The sequence below is a fragment of the Chiloscyllium punctatum genome, chromosome 37 (genome assembly GCF_047496795.1).
Source record: "Chiloscyllium punctatum isolate Juve2018m chromosome 37, sChiPun1.3, whole genome shotgun sequence".
NCBI lineage: Eukaryota > Metazoa > Chordata > Chondrichthyes > Orectolobiformes > Hemiscylliidae > Chiloscyllium > Chiloscyllium punctatum.
In genome coordinates, this window is record NC_092775.1 from 56,821,400 (window position 1) to 56,838,301 (window position 16,902).

A 16,902-nucleotide genomic window follows, 5' to 3' on the forward strand; every position below is an offset into this window, starting at 1 on the left:
CATGTGCTACCCACAGCACCACCTTTCTATGACCTACTGGCAATACGACTTGATGAACCTCTGCCTATTTCTCATCTGCCTGAATATGTGATGGTCTCCATTTCCTCATGAACACATTGTTTTTAAAATAATAGCATTCAGGGATAAGTTGGGATTCTTTTTCTGTGTATGCCATTTGATACAATTGTTTTAAATTTTCATCTTTCTGCTGTAACTCAGTTCATTTACCTGAACTAAAGATGTCCTCATTGCCATCTATCTGCTCCTGGTTTGTCTCCACCATCTGGTCACACAGGGCCTCTGCTAATTCCATTTCAACTTTCTTTGATCTCTCCTGTTTCAACTGGTGACTTTGTGACCTCAGGAAAAATTCCAGGATATGTGTTCTGCAGTTGCCTGAGTTTCCACTGGTTTTTCAACTACAGTAGGCAGCATTCCTACCTGTGAATCAGCTGTATCATTAGCAGGGACACATTGTATTGCTGGAGCTGAGAGTTTGTCCAGTACACCGACCACGACCTCTCCACTCTTTACTGGACACTCTAACCTCATATTACATAAGTGTTTCCCCGTGAATTCCCATTGCTAGCACCTTTTCTGGCAATAGTTCTTCAGAGGTACATATTTCCTCATCGTTCAACATCAAATCTTGAGACGATCTGTAGCTCTCAACGTTGCAACTGCTTTACCTGCTGCTCGTGGCCTACTTGAGTAAACCTTACCTTTGCAGGTATATGGTTTAAGAAGATCTGGCACTTACTCGTTAACCAACTTCTAACCAGCTTGTACATTCTGGTGCAGCTTTCTACCTTCCACTGTGCTTTCCATTACAACTCCAACAAAAGTCATTGGCTTATCCTGTTTTCCTACATCTGGCTTCCCAGTGTTTTTCCTAACCTACCAACACTGATTTCATGCGGCCTACTTTATTGCAGTGAAAACAACAGAGCTTTTTAACTTCTCCTTCCCCTTCGAAGGGTTTCCTTTTGACCCTGTGGTAACTTATCCTTATGATCTTCACCGAGATCTACCTTTCCCTTTCTTTGTGAGGATTTCTCTTTTCCTCAATTTCTATCTCTCATGGATAACTTTGATTTATGAACCAAGTCATAATCATCAGCCCCTTCAGCTGCTAATCTTGCTGTTTTAACTCTCTGCTCTTCCACATCAGTTCTCACTACTTCAGGAAGTGAATTTTTCAATTCTTCTAAAATAACTGTCTAAGAGCATCATAGGTTTGCTCTATTTTTAATGCTCTTATCCACTGATCAAAATTTTGATCCTTTCAAACTCAATGTAGATTTGACCAGAGCCTCCCCTTAGACCCATGAAATGTCGTCTGTTGGCTTCTGGTACAAGCTCATATGTGGTTAAGATGGCTTTCCTCACCTCCTCATATGTCCCAGATCCCTCCTCTGATACCTCACTAGCCCTACCTACAAGCTTTGTTGGGTTCAACAAAACCCATCTGGTCACTGACCACTGCATTTGTTTAGCCACCTTTTCAAATTAGATGTAAAAGGCTTTTACGTCCTTCTCATCAAATTTAGGCCATGCTTCAATATATTGAAACCGTTTCTCACCAGGACATTGGCTACCATGGGTTTGCTCATCCTTACTAGTTGTCATCCCCAGCCTTTTAATCTGACTTTCCTGTCTAAGTGCCAATTTCTGAAGCTCCAATTCTCTCTTTCTTCCTTTCCACTCTCTATTTTTCTTTGTGTTCTGCTAAAGTGATTCATTGTTTTACTCTTTCCTCTGTTTTTAATCGTAATTCAAAAGGTTTCATGTATGTTGCCCTTTCCTTGTCTTTCATGTCTGACTCAAGCTGCTTCACTTTCAACTGAACTTGTGCCATCTCTAAAAATTCCGATGGCGTTTCCAGCAAATTTAAAATGTTGAGCTATTGCTGTAATTATCTCCCCTTTCCTCACAGAAGGAGGCAGCTCCCAACCCCAGCTTGTCTGCTAATTCCCACAGCTTGGCCTCACTCACATTTTGTAAAACCCCCAAGGACACTTCTTCCACCCCCAGAAAACTCTTGATGACTGAAAGAGCTGTTTAAGCACTATTTAAACCAACTGAAATCAACACCCAGAACAAACAATGCTAACACCTACCACTCGCTGCCTTCGAGTCCAACAACCCTAAATCCCAATTTGGAATGAGAGAACAAATCTTGCAAAGAGCCTCCAAACAGGCCAGACTAGTTGCTAGTTGTTTTAAGCAGGTGTATAGTGGATATTCCAGTACTGATGCAGCTGGCCCAACCACTTAGTTTTAAACAAAACAGAATTTATTTGCCACATTACCAAATGAAACACAAACAATAGACAACTGAATATAGAATAACTTAACCTATCAGAAAACCCAACAGATTATCCCAGTTTAATGATGCTGTTCCAAATTCCTGCAACAATCCCCACAAACACCCCTTGGCAATAAAGGCAAAATCAAACACAAGGTCTTACAGGAGAGATATCAGAGACAGAGATGGCTGAGAGATACAGAACAAAACATTTCTTCCATGGAGCTGTTTCTTTGACCTGCAGCCTCAAACAAACTGACTGGCTGTTTGCTCTGAACAGCCAGACCGCAAAAACCCAACCCAAACCCAAACCAAATCCACACCCAAACCCAAACCCAAACCCAAACCCAAACCCAAACCCAATCCCAAACCAAACCCAATCCCAAACCAAACCCAAATCCAAACCCAAACCCAAACCCAAACCCAAACCCAAACTAAACCCAAACCCAAACCCAAACCCAAACCCAAACTAAACCCAAACCCAAACCAAAACTAAACCCAAACCCAAACCAAACCCAAACTAAACCCAAACCCAAACCCAAACCCAATCCCAAACCCAAACCCAAACTAAACCCAAACCCAAACCAAACACAAACCCAAACCCAAACCCAAACCCAAACCCAAACCCAAACCCAATCCCAAACCAAACCCAAACCCAAACCCAAACCCAAACCCAAACCCAATCCCAATCCCAAACCCAAACTCAATCCCAAACCTAAACCCAAACCCAAACCGAAACCCAAACCCAAACCAAACCCAAACCAAAACCAAACTAAATCCCAAACCCAAACCCAAACCCAAACCAAACCCAAACCAAAACCAAACTAAATCCCAAACCCAAACCCAAACCCAAACCAAACCCAAACCCAAACCCGAACCTGAGGAAAGCTGAGGTGGGAGAACTGGCCTCTCTGCTTTCATTGTACCAGTGTGTTTTTTTAAACTTAAAAGCTTCCTCAAGTAGATCAACCCAGACATTTTGGAACCTGTGTCTTTACAATCTCCTGAAAAAAAAACAGAGACCACATTACCTTGTTAAAGAAGCAGTATCATCACAAGTGTCTCATGGGTCGTTGTTGGTCCCATTATTGTGTGTTATCTATGTCAATCATTTGGATGAGAATGTACAAGGCATGATTATAAAGTTTGCAGATGACACTAAAATAGGCCTTATTGTGGCCAGTGGGGAAGGTTAATTGCAATGGACTTTGATCAGCTGGGTGTGTGGGCTGAGAAATGGCAAATGGAATTTAGTATGGATAAGTGTGAGGTCTTACATTTTGGAAAGTCAAATCAAGGCAGGAGTTTCATTGTGAGTGTTAGGGCCTTAAGGACTATAGTGGAACAGAGGGATCTTGGTGTTCAGGTTCACAGATCTCTGAAAGTGGAGTCACAGGTAGACAGGGGAGTGAAGAAGACTTTTGACACACTGGCCTTCATCAGTCAGGGCATTGAGTATAGAAGTTGGGAAGTTATGTTTCAGTTGTACAGGATGTTGGTGAGGCCACAATTGGAGTATTGTATTCAGTTTTGGTCACTGTGCTGTAGGAAGGATATCATTAAACTGGAAAGAGTGCAGAAGAAATTTACAAAGGTATAGCCAGGACTCAATGGTCTGACTGTATGACACTCTAGGAAAAGGTAGGGGAGATGAAGATAAACTATTCTCAGTGGTTGTGGATTCTAGAACTATGGGCATAGTCTGAGAATTCGGGCCAGACTGTTTCCGAGAGATGTTAGGAAGCACTTCCACACACAAAGAGTTGGAGATGCTTGAAACTGTCTTCCACAAATGACAGTGGATGCTGGATCAGTTAATTTTAAACGTGAGGTAGATTTATTTGTTAAGCAAAACTATTCAGGGATATGGGCCAAAGGCAGGTAAATGGAGTGAGGCTAGAGATCAGCCTTGATCTCATTAAATGGCTGAACAGGCTGGAGGGGCTGAATGGTCTACTCCTGTTCCTTTCTTGCACAGGGGTCAGGAAAGGTCAAGAGAAATATCACAGCTCCAGGGGCCTGAGATCGATTCCACCCTCGGGCGACTGTCTGTTGGAGTGTGTACATTTTCCCTGTGTCTGTGTGGTGCTTTGGTTTCTCCCACACCCCAAAGATGTACAGTTCAGGTGGATTGGCCATGGGAAATGTAGGGTGACAGGGATCGGTGGGGGTGTTGGGTTGGATGCTCATCGGTGTGGATTTGATGGGCTGAAAAGCCTGCTGTAGGGATTCTATGAAACGATAAATGATTTATTTATTATCACTTGCATTTTATGGTGAATAATCCAGAGCCCTTTTGAATCATTTAAGAATAAAAAGGATAAAAGATATAATTGAAAGAGAATCCTGAGCTGGTTCACCAATGACACCTGCGCTGTTATCACCTCCTCTACCGTCAGACCCAGCAATGTAGGAGTCACCTCTCTTTAGGTGCCACCTCTTGGTTGCTGGGGCCACCTTGCTGCCAACATTGTCAATATTGATCCTGTGTGAAAACACACTCAGCCTGCAACCTGGAGGGCCCTGGCTCTGCTGCTGCCTTAATGATGCTAGCAGTCCTCACTCTGGGCCAACTGCAACCAGGGGTCCCTGGCTCTGGGCTGACTGCAACCAGGAGCCCCTGGCTCTGGGCCTACTGCAACCAGGAGCCCCTGGCTCTGGGTCTACTGCAACCAGGAGCCCCTGGCTCTGGGCCTACTGCAACCAGGAGCCCCTGGCTCTGGGCCTACTGCAACCAGGGATCCCTGGCTCTGGGCCGACTGCAACCAGGAGCCCCTGGCTCCAATGCCAGACCAAGCTGTTGCTACTATCTTGCCAAGAATCGTATTCTTGCACCCTCCCTCCAAGATGTCTCCTTCTCGGTACGCCATCTTGAAAAGCCTGCTGCCTCCAATCGCTGGATGAGTATTGGTGCAGCTGGCCCTGAATGCCTAGAGGACGTCCCTCTAGCGTTGTTGCCACCCCCTCCCATCTGTGGGACTGTGGGTGCATCAGAGCTCAAGCCTGCAGTGGGAAAGAAGACAAAGGTAACTCGGTTGTATATCTATATCGATGATTAGTGTAATTTGTACTGTCTCACTGTGGAATGTTCCAGAATCTTCACAATACCGTCTGTTTAGGGGAATGTTGCAGACCCTTCACTGTATTTTTTCTGGCTGCATAAAGTGTGTGGTGTTCCCTATTCAAACAAAGCCATCTGCCCCAGGAGTTGGTTTAAACAGTTAATCCTGCACTCTGACAGTGATTCAAAGAGCAAACAATCCTTTCAACAATGATGTGGAATATAAATTGCAGTATTTACAGCCCAGTTATAGCCTTATAGACTATTGACATCGGTAATACATGGCCGTTGTTGCACCCTACTATAAGGTTTACTCCAGCTCCAGCTGTTAGTCTTGGGACTGAGTTCTAGCTGATGGGTCCATGATAGATTCAGTTTTGTAAACAGATGCGCACAAATCAGGAGACTCCAGAAGCCGGTGGGAAGGTGGAGGAGCATCTGGTACAATCCCTGAGGGAACACATCCAGAGGGTTTCTCTGGAGAAAGATCAGAGGAGTGTGAGAGTGCGGTCACAGTTAGATGGCTCGGTCCACTGTGTGTGGGCAGTGGGACATGTCTGACACAGGCAGGAGCAGGGACAGGGAACTCGGTGCCGTTTCCCTGACTCGGCTCCTCTAGGAACCTCTCACTGCCTCTTCTATCCATTCAGTCGGAAAAGCACAGGATGACGGTGACCCGCAGGCCTGTGGGGAGGCCTCACATCGAGGTTAAATCCTGGCCGTACCAGCTCACTCACTCAGTTCCCCGAGGAGCTGATGTGGCAATGAGCTGCTGATTGGTTGGACAGCTTTTAGTCTCAGTTGTTGGGATGAGAGGAAGGAATTCCTACACTGATGACCCACTCCTCACTATGGGATTTGTAATGTTCCCATCCAATCACAGTCACTCAATGAAATGTCCCAGGGCAGCCTAAAGCCACAGGCTCTCGGAGTGATTCTGGACTCTGTCCCACTTTTCAGGTGATTCCATATTCAATTCAACTCTCCAGGCAATTCTGGATCATTCCAGTATCTGAATGATTCTAGATTGTCCCAATCTTTGGATGATTCCAGACTCTGTCCCAGTCTCTGGGTAACTCCAGGCACAATTTCAGACTCCAGGTGATTCGGGACTCAATCCCTGTGTCTTGGTGAATCTGGATTCAGTCCCAGGCTCTGAATGGTTCTGAACACAGTCCCAGTTTTTGGATGATCTCAGATTTAGTCCTGGGCTCTGAGTGATTCCAGCTTCAGTTCAGCATCACATTGGCATCCAGCAGTTCCCACAAGCTACAGTTACAACACATCACCTGCTCTGCCATCTTTAATTTATTTACACTGAACTAATTAGCTTGCAAGTTAAGAAACATCGTCAATCATTATCCATTATTATATTGTGGAGTTTAACTAATTAAGTTTTAACTTAATTTAATACTCACATATCCGCAATACTAGTTTAATCAACTGTCTCAGTTTAGAGAGGAAAGCCAAGTTAAAAGTCACGATTTACCTACATCCACTCCAAATTAATGCCTCAGGCCTTCAGCTCTCTGACATGGTCGTCTCTGGCTGCCTCTCTTGACCCATTCTCGCTTTGGAAAAGGCTCAGAACACCATCTCCTCCCTCCCTCACTTTGCAAATTCCCCACTTTAAATACTTTAACTCGTGTTGTTTTGAGCTGCCATCCTTTATGGGACTTACTTTGCGCGCTTGTCTGTATTTATACCAGCTCAGATTCCAGTGAGATGCATCAACCCCTGCTGGCTAGGGAACCAGATCCTAACTAGTTTCCTAATTAATTCCCTTGCAACAGCTTTGAGACTTTGTTAATTACTGACTAATGCTGAAAGACGTTATAATTTACTGTAACAATCAATCACGTATTCAATGTAAACCTGACAAGATCTAAAAGATTAAATCTTATAAGCTCTCCAATTACTAAACTCATGGACTTGAACATTCAGTCTCATTGCACACAATCTGCACCTGCACTTTTGTATCCTGACTTCTGTCTATTCAATCAGGTAAGTACAGGGCCGAGGTGACCTGTAGACCTATGTCAAGGCCTCACAATGAGGCCAGATCCTGCCTGCTCCAGCTCCCAGTCTCGATCCAGCAAGCAGCCGACGTGGCACTGAGCCGCTGATTGGCAGACCAGCTCATAGCCATTTCTACAGCACTGACATGGGGGTTTATTGGATTTGTAGACGATGCCCTGTCTGTGCCAGGCATCACTCACCATTGTTGGCACTGGGAAACTTCCAGCCGCACGTGACTCCAGACCCACCATAACGTGACAGATTCTGACCTCCGCAGTGGCCGAGGGAACCACTCAAACGGTCCCAGGAGGACACTCTGAAGAAGAGTCTGAAAACAGTAACTCTGTTTCTCTCTGCACAAATGTTGCCAGACCTGCTCAGTTCCTCCAACACCGTCTGTCTTTGTTTTGGAGATGTGAAAATCTGAGACTGCAGCAGCACCCTGCCATGTCCACCAGGACCATTGTGGGTAGCACGGTGGCACAGTGGTTGGCACTGCTGCCTCCCAGCGCCAGAGACCTGGGTTCAATTCCCACCTTAGGCGACTGTCTGTGTGGAGTTTGCACATTCTCCCCGTGTCTGCGTGGGTTTCCTCCGGGTGCTCCGGTTTCCTCCCACAGTCCAAAGATGTGCAGGTTAGGGTGAATTGGCCATGCTAAATTGCCCATAGTGTTAGGTAAGGGGTAGATGTAGGGGTATGGGTGGGTTGCGCTTCGGCGGGGCGGTGTGGACTTGTTGGGCCGAAGGGCCTGTTTCCACACTGTAAGTAATCTAATCTAATCTAATCTAATCATTAGAGATGGGCAATACATATTGACCACATCCTATCATAATTGATGGCACTCCTCAACAGTTACTTGGGGGAAGTGCAGCTCAGATAAAATCATAGAATCCCTACAGTGTGGAAGCAGTCCATTCAGCCCATCAAGTCCAAACCAACCCCCTGAAGAGCATCCCACCCAAACCCACTGCCCCAGAGCCCCATCCCCCCCCCCCCCCCATTCCAATTCCTATAACCCTGCATTTCCCAAGGCTACCCCATGTAACCTGCACATCCCTGGATACTATGGAAAAATTAACATGGCCAATCCACCTAGCCTGCACATCTTTGGATTGTGGGAGGAAACCTGCACATACCCAGGAGAGAATGTGCAAACTCCATAAGCAAGGACAGAGATTCTAAAGTCAAATTGTGTATAGTCACAAACAGAAAATTGATTGCTGAGACTCTTACCAGAAAGGGCACTCAGCCTGTGCTGAACATAATTCTATAGATAGGTATTGGCTCCAAGAGCCCAATGACATACAAACACACACACACACACACACACACACACACACATGCGCACACACACACACACACGCACACACACCTTTCTGAGGTGACAATGACTATTCACTGATCACCTCTGAACAAATAAAGATATTGCTATGATTGGAATGAGGCCCAATTGGATCTTATTGACTCTGAGATCCATGATTGGGGCTGTTAGGCTGAGCCAATAGGACAGGACGGTGGCTCAGTGGTTAGCACTGCTGCCTCATAGCACCAGGGACCTGGGTTCGATTCCAGCCTCAGGTAAGTGGCTATGTGGAGTTTGCTTATTCTCTGAATGCATGGGTTTCCTCCCACAGATGTGCAGGTTAGGTGGACTGGCCACGCTACATTGCCCATAGTGTTCAGGGATGTGTAGGTTGGGTGCATTAGTCAGGGGTAAATGTAGAATAATAGGGGAGGGGAATGGGTCTGGGTGGGATACTCTTCAGAGGGTCGGTGTGGACCTGTTGGGCTGAAAGGCCTGTTTCCACACTGTCGTGGTTCCTGATTCTATGATTTAACTAACAGGGAGCCCTCTCTGAAAGATATAATCGGGAGATTGAGAGAGCCTTCTCATATGCGGGTATAAATAAAAGATGACTTGGCAATCTGCGTCCTTGTAATTATTTCAGAAATCTTTGCCAATTTGTTAAAAGAATAGACCCTTTGTGGCTGTTAACTTTTCAAATGGGAACTTGGAAATTATCCTGCACATTCGATGCTTAAGCCTGACAGACCAGACTCCCTGCTTTGCTCAATATGCCCGAGGAATTTGCCCCACGCTTAAATGTAGACAGTGTGGATTGTTAAAGTTGTTTCTCTCTCCATGGATACTGCCATCCTGCTGAACATTTTCAGCTTTCCTGGTGCTAAGCAAATGCAGCCCATTTTTATGGATTCAGGATCTGGAATCTCCCCTTCCTCACCAACATGTTCCCCAGGAACAAAATACAAATATGTATGTACACAACCTTTGTCCAAAACCCATTGCTTCATAAAGAGCTGTCTAAGTTAACACAGACAGAAACGCTGCACTCTGGGCCAATGTCAGGGTGAGAGTCGGACTGTTCTGGGCCAATGTCAGGGTGAGAGTCGGACTGTTCTAGGACAATGTCAGGGTGAGAGTCGGACTGTTCTGGGCCAATGTCAGGGTGAGAGTCGGACTGTTCTAGGACAATGTCAGGGTGAGGGTTGGACTGTTCTGGGACAATGTCGGGGTGAGGGTTGGACTGTTCTGGGACAATGTCGGGGTGAGGGTTGGACTGTTCTGGGACAATGTCGGGGTGAGAGTCGGACTGTTCTGGGACAATGTCGGGGTGAGAGTCGGACTGTTCTGGGACAATGTCGGGGTGAGAGTCGGACTGTTCTGGGACAATGTCGGGGTGAGGGTCGGACTGTTCTGGGACAATGTCGGGGTGAGAGTCGGACTGTTCTGGGACAATGTCGGGGTGAGAGTCGGACTGTTCTGGGACAATGTCGGGGTGAGAGTCGGACTGTTCTGGGACAATGTCGGGGTGAGAGTCGGACTGTTCTGGGACAATGTCGGGGTGAGAGTCGGACTGTTCTGGGACAATGTCGGGGTGAGAGTCGGACTGTTCTGGGACAATGTCGGGGTGAGAGTCGGACTGTTCTGGGACAATGTCGGGGTGAGAGTCGGACTGTTCTGGGACAATGTCGGGGTGAGGGTTGGACTGTTCTGGGACAATGTCAGGGTGAGAGTCGGACTGTTCTGGGCCAATGTCAGGGTGAGAGTCGGACTGTTCTAGGACAATGTCAGGGTGAGGGTTGGACTGTTCTGGGACAATGTCGGGGTGAGGGTTGGACTGTTCTGGGACAATGTCGGGGTGAGAGTCGGACTGTTCTGGGACAATGTCGGGGTGAGAGTCGGACTGTTCTGGGACAATGTCGGGGTGAGAGTCGGACTGTTCTGGGACAATGTCGGGGTGAGAGTCGGACTGTTCTGGGACAATGTCGGGGTGAGAGTCGGACTGTTCTGGGACAATGTCGGGGTGAGGGTTGGACTGTTCTGGGACAATATCGGGGTGAGAGTCGGACTGTTCTGGGACAATGTCGGGGTGAGAGTCGGACTGTTCTGGGACAATGTCGGGGTGAGAGTCGGACTGTTCTGGGACAATGTCGGGGTGAGAGTCGGACTGTTCTGGGACAATGTCGGGGTGAGAGTCGGACTGTTCTGGGACAATGTCGGGGTGAGAGTCGGACTGTTCTGGGACAATATCGGGGTGAGAGTCGGACTGTTCTGGGACAATGTCGGGGTGAGAGTCGGACTGTTCTAGGACAATGTCGGGGTGAGAGTCGGACTGTTCTGGGACAATGTCGGGGTGAGAGTCGGACTGTTCTGGGACAATGTCGGGGTGAGAGTCGGACTGTTCTAGGACAATGTCGGGGTGAGAGTCGGACTGTTCTGGGACAATGTCGGGGTGAGAGTCGGACTGTTCTAGGACAATGTCGGGGTGAGAGTCGGACTGTTCTAGGACAATGTCGGGGTGAGAGTCGGACTGTTCTGGGACAATGTCAGGGTGAGAGTCGGACTGTTCTAGGACAATGTCGGGGTGAGAGTCGGACTGTTCTAGGACAATGTCGGGGTGAGAGTCGGACTGTTCTAGGACAATGTCGGGGTGAGAGTCGGACTGTTCTGGGACAATGTCGGGGTGAGAGTCGGACTGTTCTGGGACAATGTCAGGGTGAGAGTCGGACTGTTCTGGGCCAATGTCAGGAAATAGTTCTTCTTCAGATCTTCTGGAGGAAAAATACAACTCACTCCTCGAAACCTTTGATCAGACAGGGATCAATTAACCTGATCAACTGGATCAATCAACCCAATCAGACTAGAGATCAATAAACCGACTCAAACTAGGATCAATAAACCTGATTACACTGGGAATCGATAAACCTGATCACACTGGGATCGATAAACCTGATCACACTGGGATCAATAAACCTGATCACACTGGGATCAATAAACCTGATCACACTGGGATCAATAAACCTGATCACACTGGGGATTGATAAACCTGATTTCACTGGGAATTGATAAACCTGATCAGACTGGGATCAATAAACCTGATCACACTGGGATCAATAAACCTGATTTCACTGGGGATTGATAAACCTGATCAGACTGGGATCAATAAACCTGATCACACTGGGATCAATAAACCTGATCACACTGGGATCAATAAACCTGATTTCACTGGGGATTGATAAACCTGATCAGACTGGGATCAATAAACCTGATTACACTGGGGATCGATAAACCCGATCACACTGGGATCAATAAACCTGACTTCACTGGGGATCGATAAACCCGATCACACTGGGATCAATAAACCTGACTTCACTGGGGATTGATAAATCCGATCACACTGGGATCAATAAACCTGACTTCACTGGGGATTGATAAATCTGATCACACTGGGATCAATAAACCTGATTTCACTGGGGATCGATAAACCTGATCATACTAGGATCAATAAACCTGATTTCACTGGGGATCGATAAACCTGATCATACTGAAGGATAGACAGCAATTTATTGTTACTTGTATTCATGAAAATACTGTAAAATACAGTCACCACCAAAACAGGACCATTTAAATACACAAATCAATAACTAAATAAACAGACAATATTAAGACAGACTGGGGACCATTTGCCAGTATGAAAAGCAAACTGAATCGATGTGTATTAGGCAGGAGTGCCGAAAGGTTTCAGAAAAAGGGTTAGCCAGTTGAGTAAACTGAAATCAGTCCTGATCTCCTGACATCATAGATTCAAGGGCCTGGGTGGGATCCCCTTGTTCCGAGTTTGACATCACAAGCCTCAGGCCTGATAACAACACCCAATACTGAAAATCCTTCACCTCCCTCAAAACCAACACCATCCCGTATCACTCCCACTGTTCAACACCAGGAGCCCGTTGTTTGGAGCTGTTTTGTGAACGAGGAGAAAGTGAGGACTGCAGATACTGGAGATCAGAGTCAAAGAGTGGGCCGCTGGAAAAGCACAGCTGGTCAGGCAGCATCCGAGGAGCAGGAGAGGCAACGTTTTGGGCATTAGTCCTTCATTGAGAAAGCAGGGGTGGGGCTGAGAGATAAATGGGAGGGTGGGGGTAAGGGTGAAGTAGCTGGGAATGCGATAAGTAGTTGGAGATGGGGGGTGGGTGATGGTGATAGGTTGGAGGGGAGGGTGGAGCGGATTGGTGGGAAGGTAGATGGACAGGTGGGACAGTTCAAGAGGGTGGTGTCGAGTTGGAAAGTTGGATCTGGGGTGAGGTGGAGGGTGGGGGGGTGGGGTAGTTGAGGAAACTGGTGAAATCAATGTTGATGCCGTGTGGTTGAAGGGTCCCAAGGCAGAAGATGAGGCGATCTTCCTCCAGGCATCGGGTGGCTTGGATTTTCACTTCAACTCCCCCCTCCCACTCCACCAGGGACACACAAGTCCTGGGCCTCCTCCAGCACCAAATCTATGCCACCCTTCAACCACACGGCATCAATGTTGCCCTCACCAGTTTCCTCATCTTCCCTCTTCCCACCTTATCCTAGACCCAACCCTCCAACTCGACACCGCCCTTTTGAACTGTCCGACCTGTCCATCTTCCTTCCCACCAATCCGCTCCACCCTCCGTTCTGACCTATCACTATCACCCCCCCACCTCCATCTGCCAATCGCATTCCCAGCTACCTCACCCCCAACCCCACCCCCACCCTCCCATTTATCTCTCAGCCCCCTCTTAGCCCCTCCATATTCCTGATGAAGGGCTAATGCCCGAAACGTCGATCCTCCTGCTCCTGGGATACTGCCTGACCTGCTGTGTTTTTCCAGCACCACACTTTTCAACGCTGTTTTGGCAACTTCCAGTTTTTAGAACGATTGATGTCAGCATTATGTTAATAAGCAGAACCAGGACGTAATGTCCAGTATATATAAATGCCAACTTCCGCCCAGATGCTTAGGCTGGTTATCGGTGTGTTTCAGTTTCTGTGCCTGCAGTCTCACACATTGGTGTCAGACATGAGAACGCAATCTTCTCAATGGCTCATCCTCATCCTCTCTCTCACCCTCGGAACCCTCCCCTGGTTTAAGTCAATTTCTGCTGGTAAGTACTTTACGCACAATATCCTGTCAACCCCTGGAAGTGCCTGAGGGAGAGGTTAATGGGACCACAAGACTCCGAAAATCTCTCCACCAGGGAGCATTAGCATAGACCATGTTATTAGGGCACTGAGAGACCGTTGGGTCTGTGTTGGATACCAATTAGGTTTTTAAATCATAGAATGGGTTCAGAAAGCAGAGCAGAAACTGTTTAAATAATTATGGGGGGTAACAGAGACCAGTATGGTCTGGGGAGGTTTGTGCAGGGAGTTTATTTTAGATTAGATTCCCTCGAGTATGGAAACAGGCCCTTCGTCTGGACCAGCTCTCCATCACTTTCTCTGCTTGCTAGACTTGCACACAGATATTGCTCACCCTGATCTACACAATTCATGTATAAAGCCAGGCACTAACAGCTTGGAAACTAAGGCCAAATAGCAATGAGCAGCTAACTCTGCATCTAATGATGCCATTAAAGTGATTAACACATATGCTCCCCACATTTAGGATCCTGGTTTGGAATTCTGCCTGACTGGCAGTGAGAGCACAAACGGCAGTGTCAGATAGGAGTCTGAGGGTTACAGAGTCACAGAGATCTACAGCACCGAAACTGACCAGATATCCTAACCTCATCTAGTCCCACCTGCCAGCACCCGGCCCATATCCCTCCAAACCCTTCCTATTCATGTCCCCATCCAGATGCCTTTTAAATGTTGGAATTGTACCAGCCTCCACCACTTCCTCTGGCAGCTCATTCCAAACCATGCACCACCCTCTGGGTGAAAAAAGTTCCCCTTAGGTCCCTTTTAAGCCTTTCCCATCTCACCCTAAACCTATGCTCTCTTTACCTCCCCCTATCCCAGGGAAAGGACCTTGACTATTCCCCCTATTCATGCCTGTCACAACTTTATAAACCCCTATAATGTCACCCCCCCCCCAGCCTCCAACGCTCTCGGGAAAATAGCCCCAGCCTATTCAGCCTCTCCCTAAAGCTCAAAATCCTTGTAAATCTTTTCTGAACGCTTTTAAGTACTTGCCTTTCAGTCTGTAACAGCCAACCCAACCTCTGTTCGGCTCTGGTTTCTATGTATGATCATTTTTAACGAAGGGATACAAGAGGGATGTGTGTTCTGGTGAGATATGTGACAGAATTGGATATGAAGTCTGGACGGGCTGAGAGTTATCTCGCTGCATCTTTTCTGCTTTTCACAAGTAGCTGTGAGTTACCAATTGACAGTTATTATTGCTTGTTACATGCCTTGTTAATGTCACAACTCATCTCATTACTGTCCAGACTCTTGTTTTGCCAAACTCACCAAACAAGTTCGACTTTGGAAAACGTGACACGGTAACCAGGATGCGTTTCCTGGTAAAGTCAACAAACGTTTTAGTCCAAGAGAACTTCATGTGGGAAACTGGGCACCGACATCTCAGGGACTGAACCACACACACACACACACACACTCACACACACACACAGACACACACACACAGACACACACAGACACAGACACACACAGACACACACACACAGACACACACACAGACACACACCCACAGACACAGACACAGACACAGACACACACACACACAGACACACACACAGACACACACACACACACACAGACAAACATACACACACACAGACACACACATACACACACACTGTGAATGGACAGTGGGATCTGAAAGGTGTCACATCTCTGATCCATTTAGAGGACGTTTGTGTTCCTTGAAGCTGCCCTTCAGGATGCTCTGGTAACTCTCAGGGTGACTATGCTGCAGTAAGCACACTGTGTACTCAGGGACACACACCCAGCCTGGGGACTGGGCCACGCTCTTTACCCACTGCCAATGCATTCAGCGACTCCAAACCTCACTGAATGCTCACAGCATCCCTGCCTCACCCTGCCCCTTCAGCCTGAGCTATTAGCCTCACAGTGCTGCTCTCAAGAGTGATGTTTGGTGCAGACACAAAGCCAGGAGGTTAATCCTCAGTCAATCTCGGGCAATAGGACATCCTCACACAGTGTGTCATGGGGAGCCTCTGATGCCGATCCAGGGACTTTGACACAGTCAATCAGTGACTCAGGAAGGGTAGGGTCCCAATCTTCTTCACAGCACAGCACAGTGGCTCAGTGGTCAGCACCGCTGCCTCAAAGCACCCAGGACCTGTGTGCTTTGGGTGACTGTCTGTGTGGAGTTTGCACATTCTCCCCGTGTCTGCGGGGCTTTCCTCCGGGTGCTCCGGTTTCATCCCACAGTCCAAAAATGTGCAGGTCAGGTGAAATTGCCCATAGTGTTCAGGGATGTGTACATTTAGGTGCATTAGGGGAATGGGTCTGGATGGGTTACTCTTTGGAGGGTCAGTGTGGACTTGTTGGGCTGAAGGGCCTATTTCCACACTGTAGGGATTCTATGATTCTATGAACTGGACGAGGAGCTGAACGTCACCTATTTCCCCCTGTCTATCACGTCCAGGGTAAATAGCAGGAACTGTGCAGGGCATCTCCAGACTGGCAGGGCTTGTCTGAGTGCCCAACGGCCTTCTGGAGAGGGTGGTCTTTTAAAGATGGCGCAGATGCAATGGGTGTTGGCGACAGGTCAGTCATCCTGGAAGTGGTGTGAGGTAAGATAGGAGTGCAGGCAAGAGTTGAGAGAGGTCATTGAGTCAGGGTCGGTACCTCATGGGGTGAGGTTGGGAAATGGCTGATGGAATCCAAAGGGAGCTGCAGCAGGAGCTGGGGAGATACCAGGCACTACAGGAAGACCTCAGCAAAAATGCTGGAAACTAGAGGGACAAGTGGCAGAGAAAGAAAACGGCATTACAGAGGAGGCCAGGTCTCTTGGAAGCGATTAATATCTGCGTTCAAACTGATTGGTGCAGTTCTGGCAAGAAGCAGGGGCGACGGGAAGCCAAGCTGACAGTTGTCAAGTGATTGAATGATGCCAACAGAGAAATAAAGTGAGGCCAGGGACAAATGGGGGAGCTGGAGACGAAGTCAGAGGAGCAGAGGGAGAAGCACTCGCAAAGCTACAATGGGATTTCCAGAGAGCACAAGGGCAAAACCCCGTTAAAATGTAA

General features: G+C 47.5%; 1 protein-coding gene across 1 annotated transcript; it reads left to right on the forward strand.

The window, feature by feature from the left end:
- The first annotated feature begins 16,522 nt into the window (after positions 1-16,522).
- Positions 16,523-16,902, forward strand: pfdn6 (prefoldin subunit 6). The gene is given in 2 exon segments (XM_072556990.1): positions 16,523-16,834; positions 16,837-16,902. Coding segments are annotated over 2 exon segments (378 nt in total).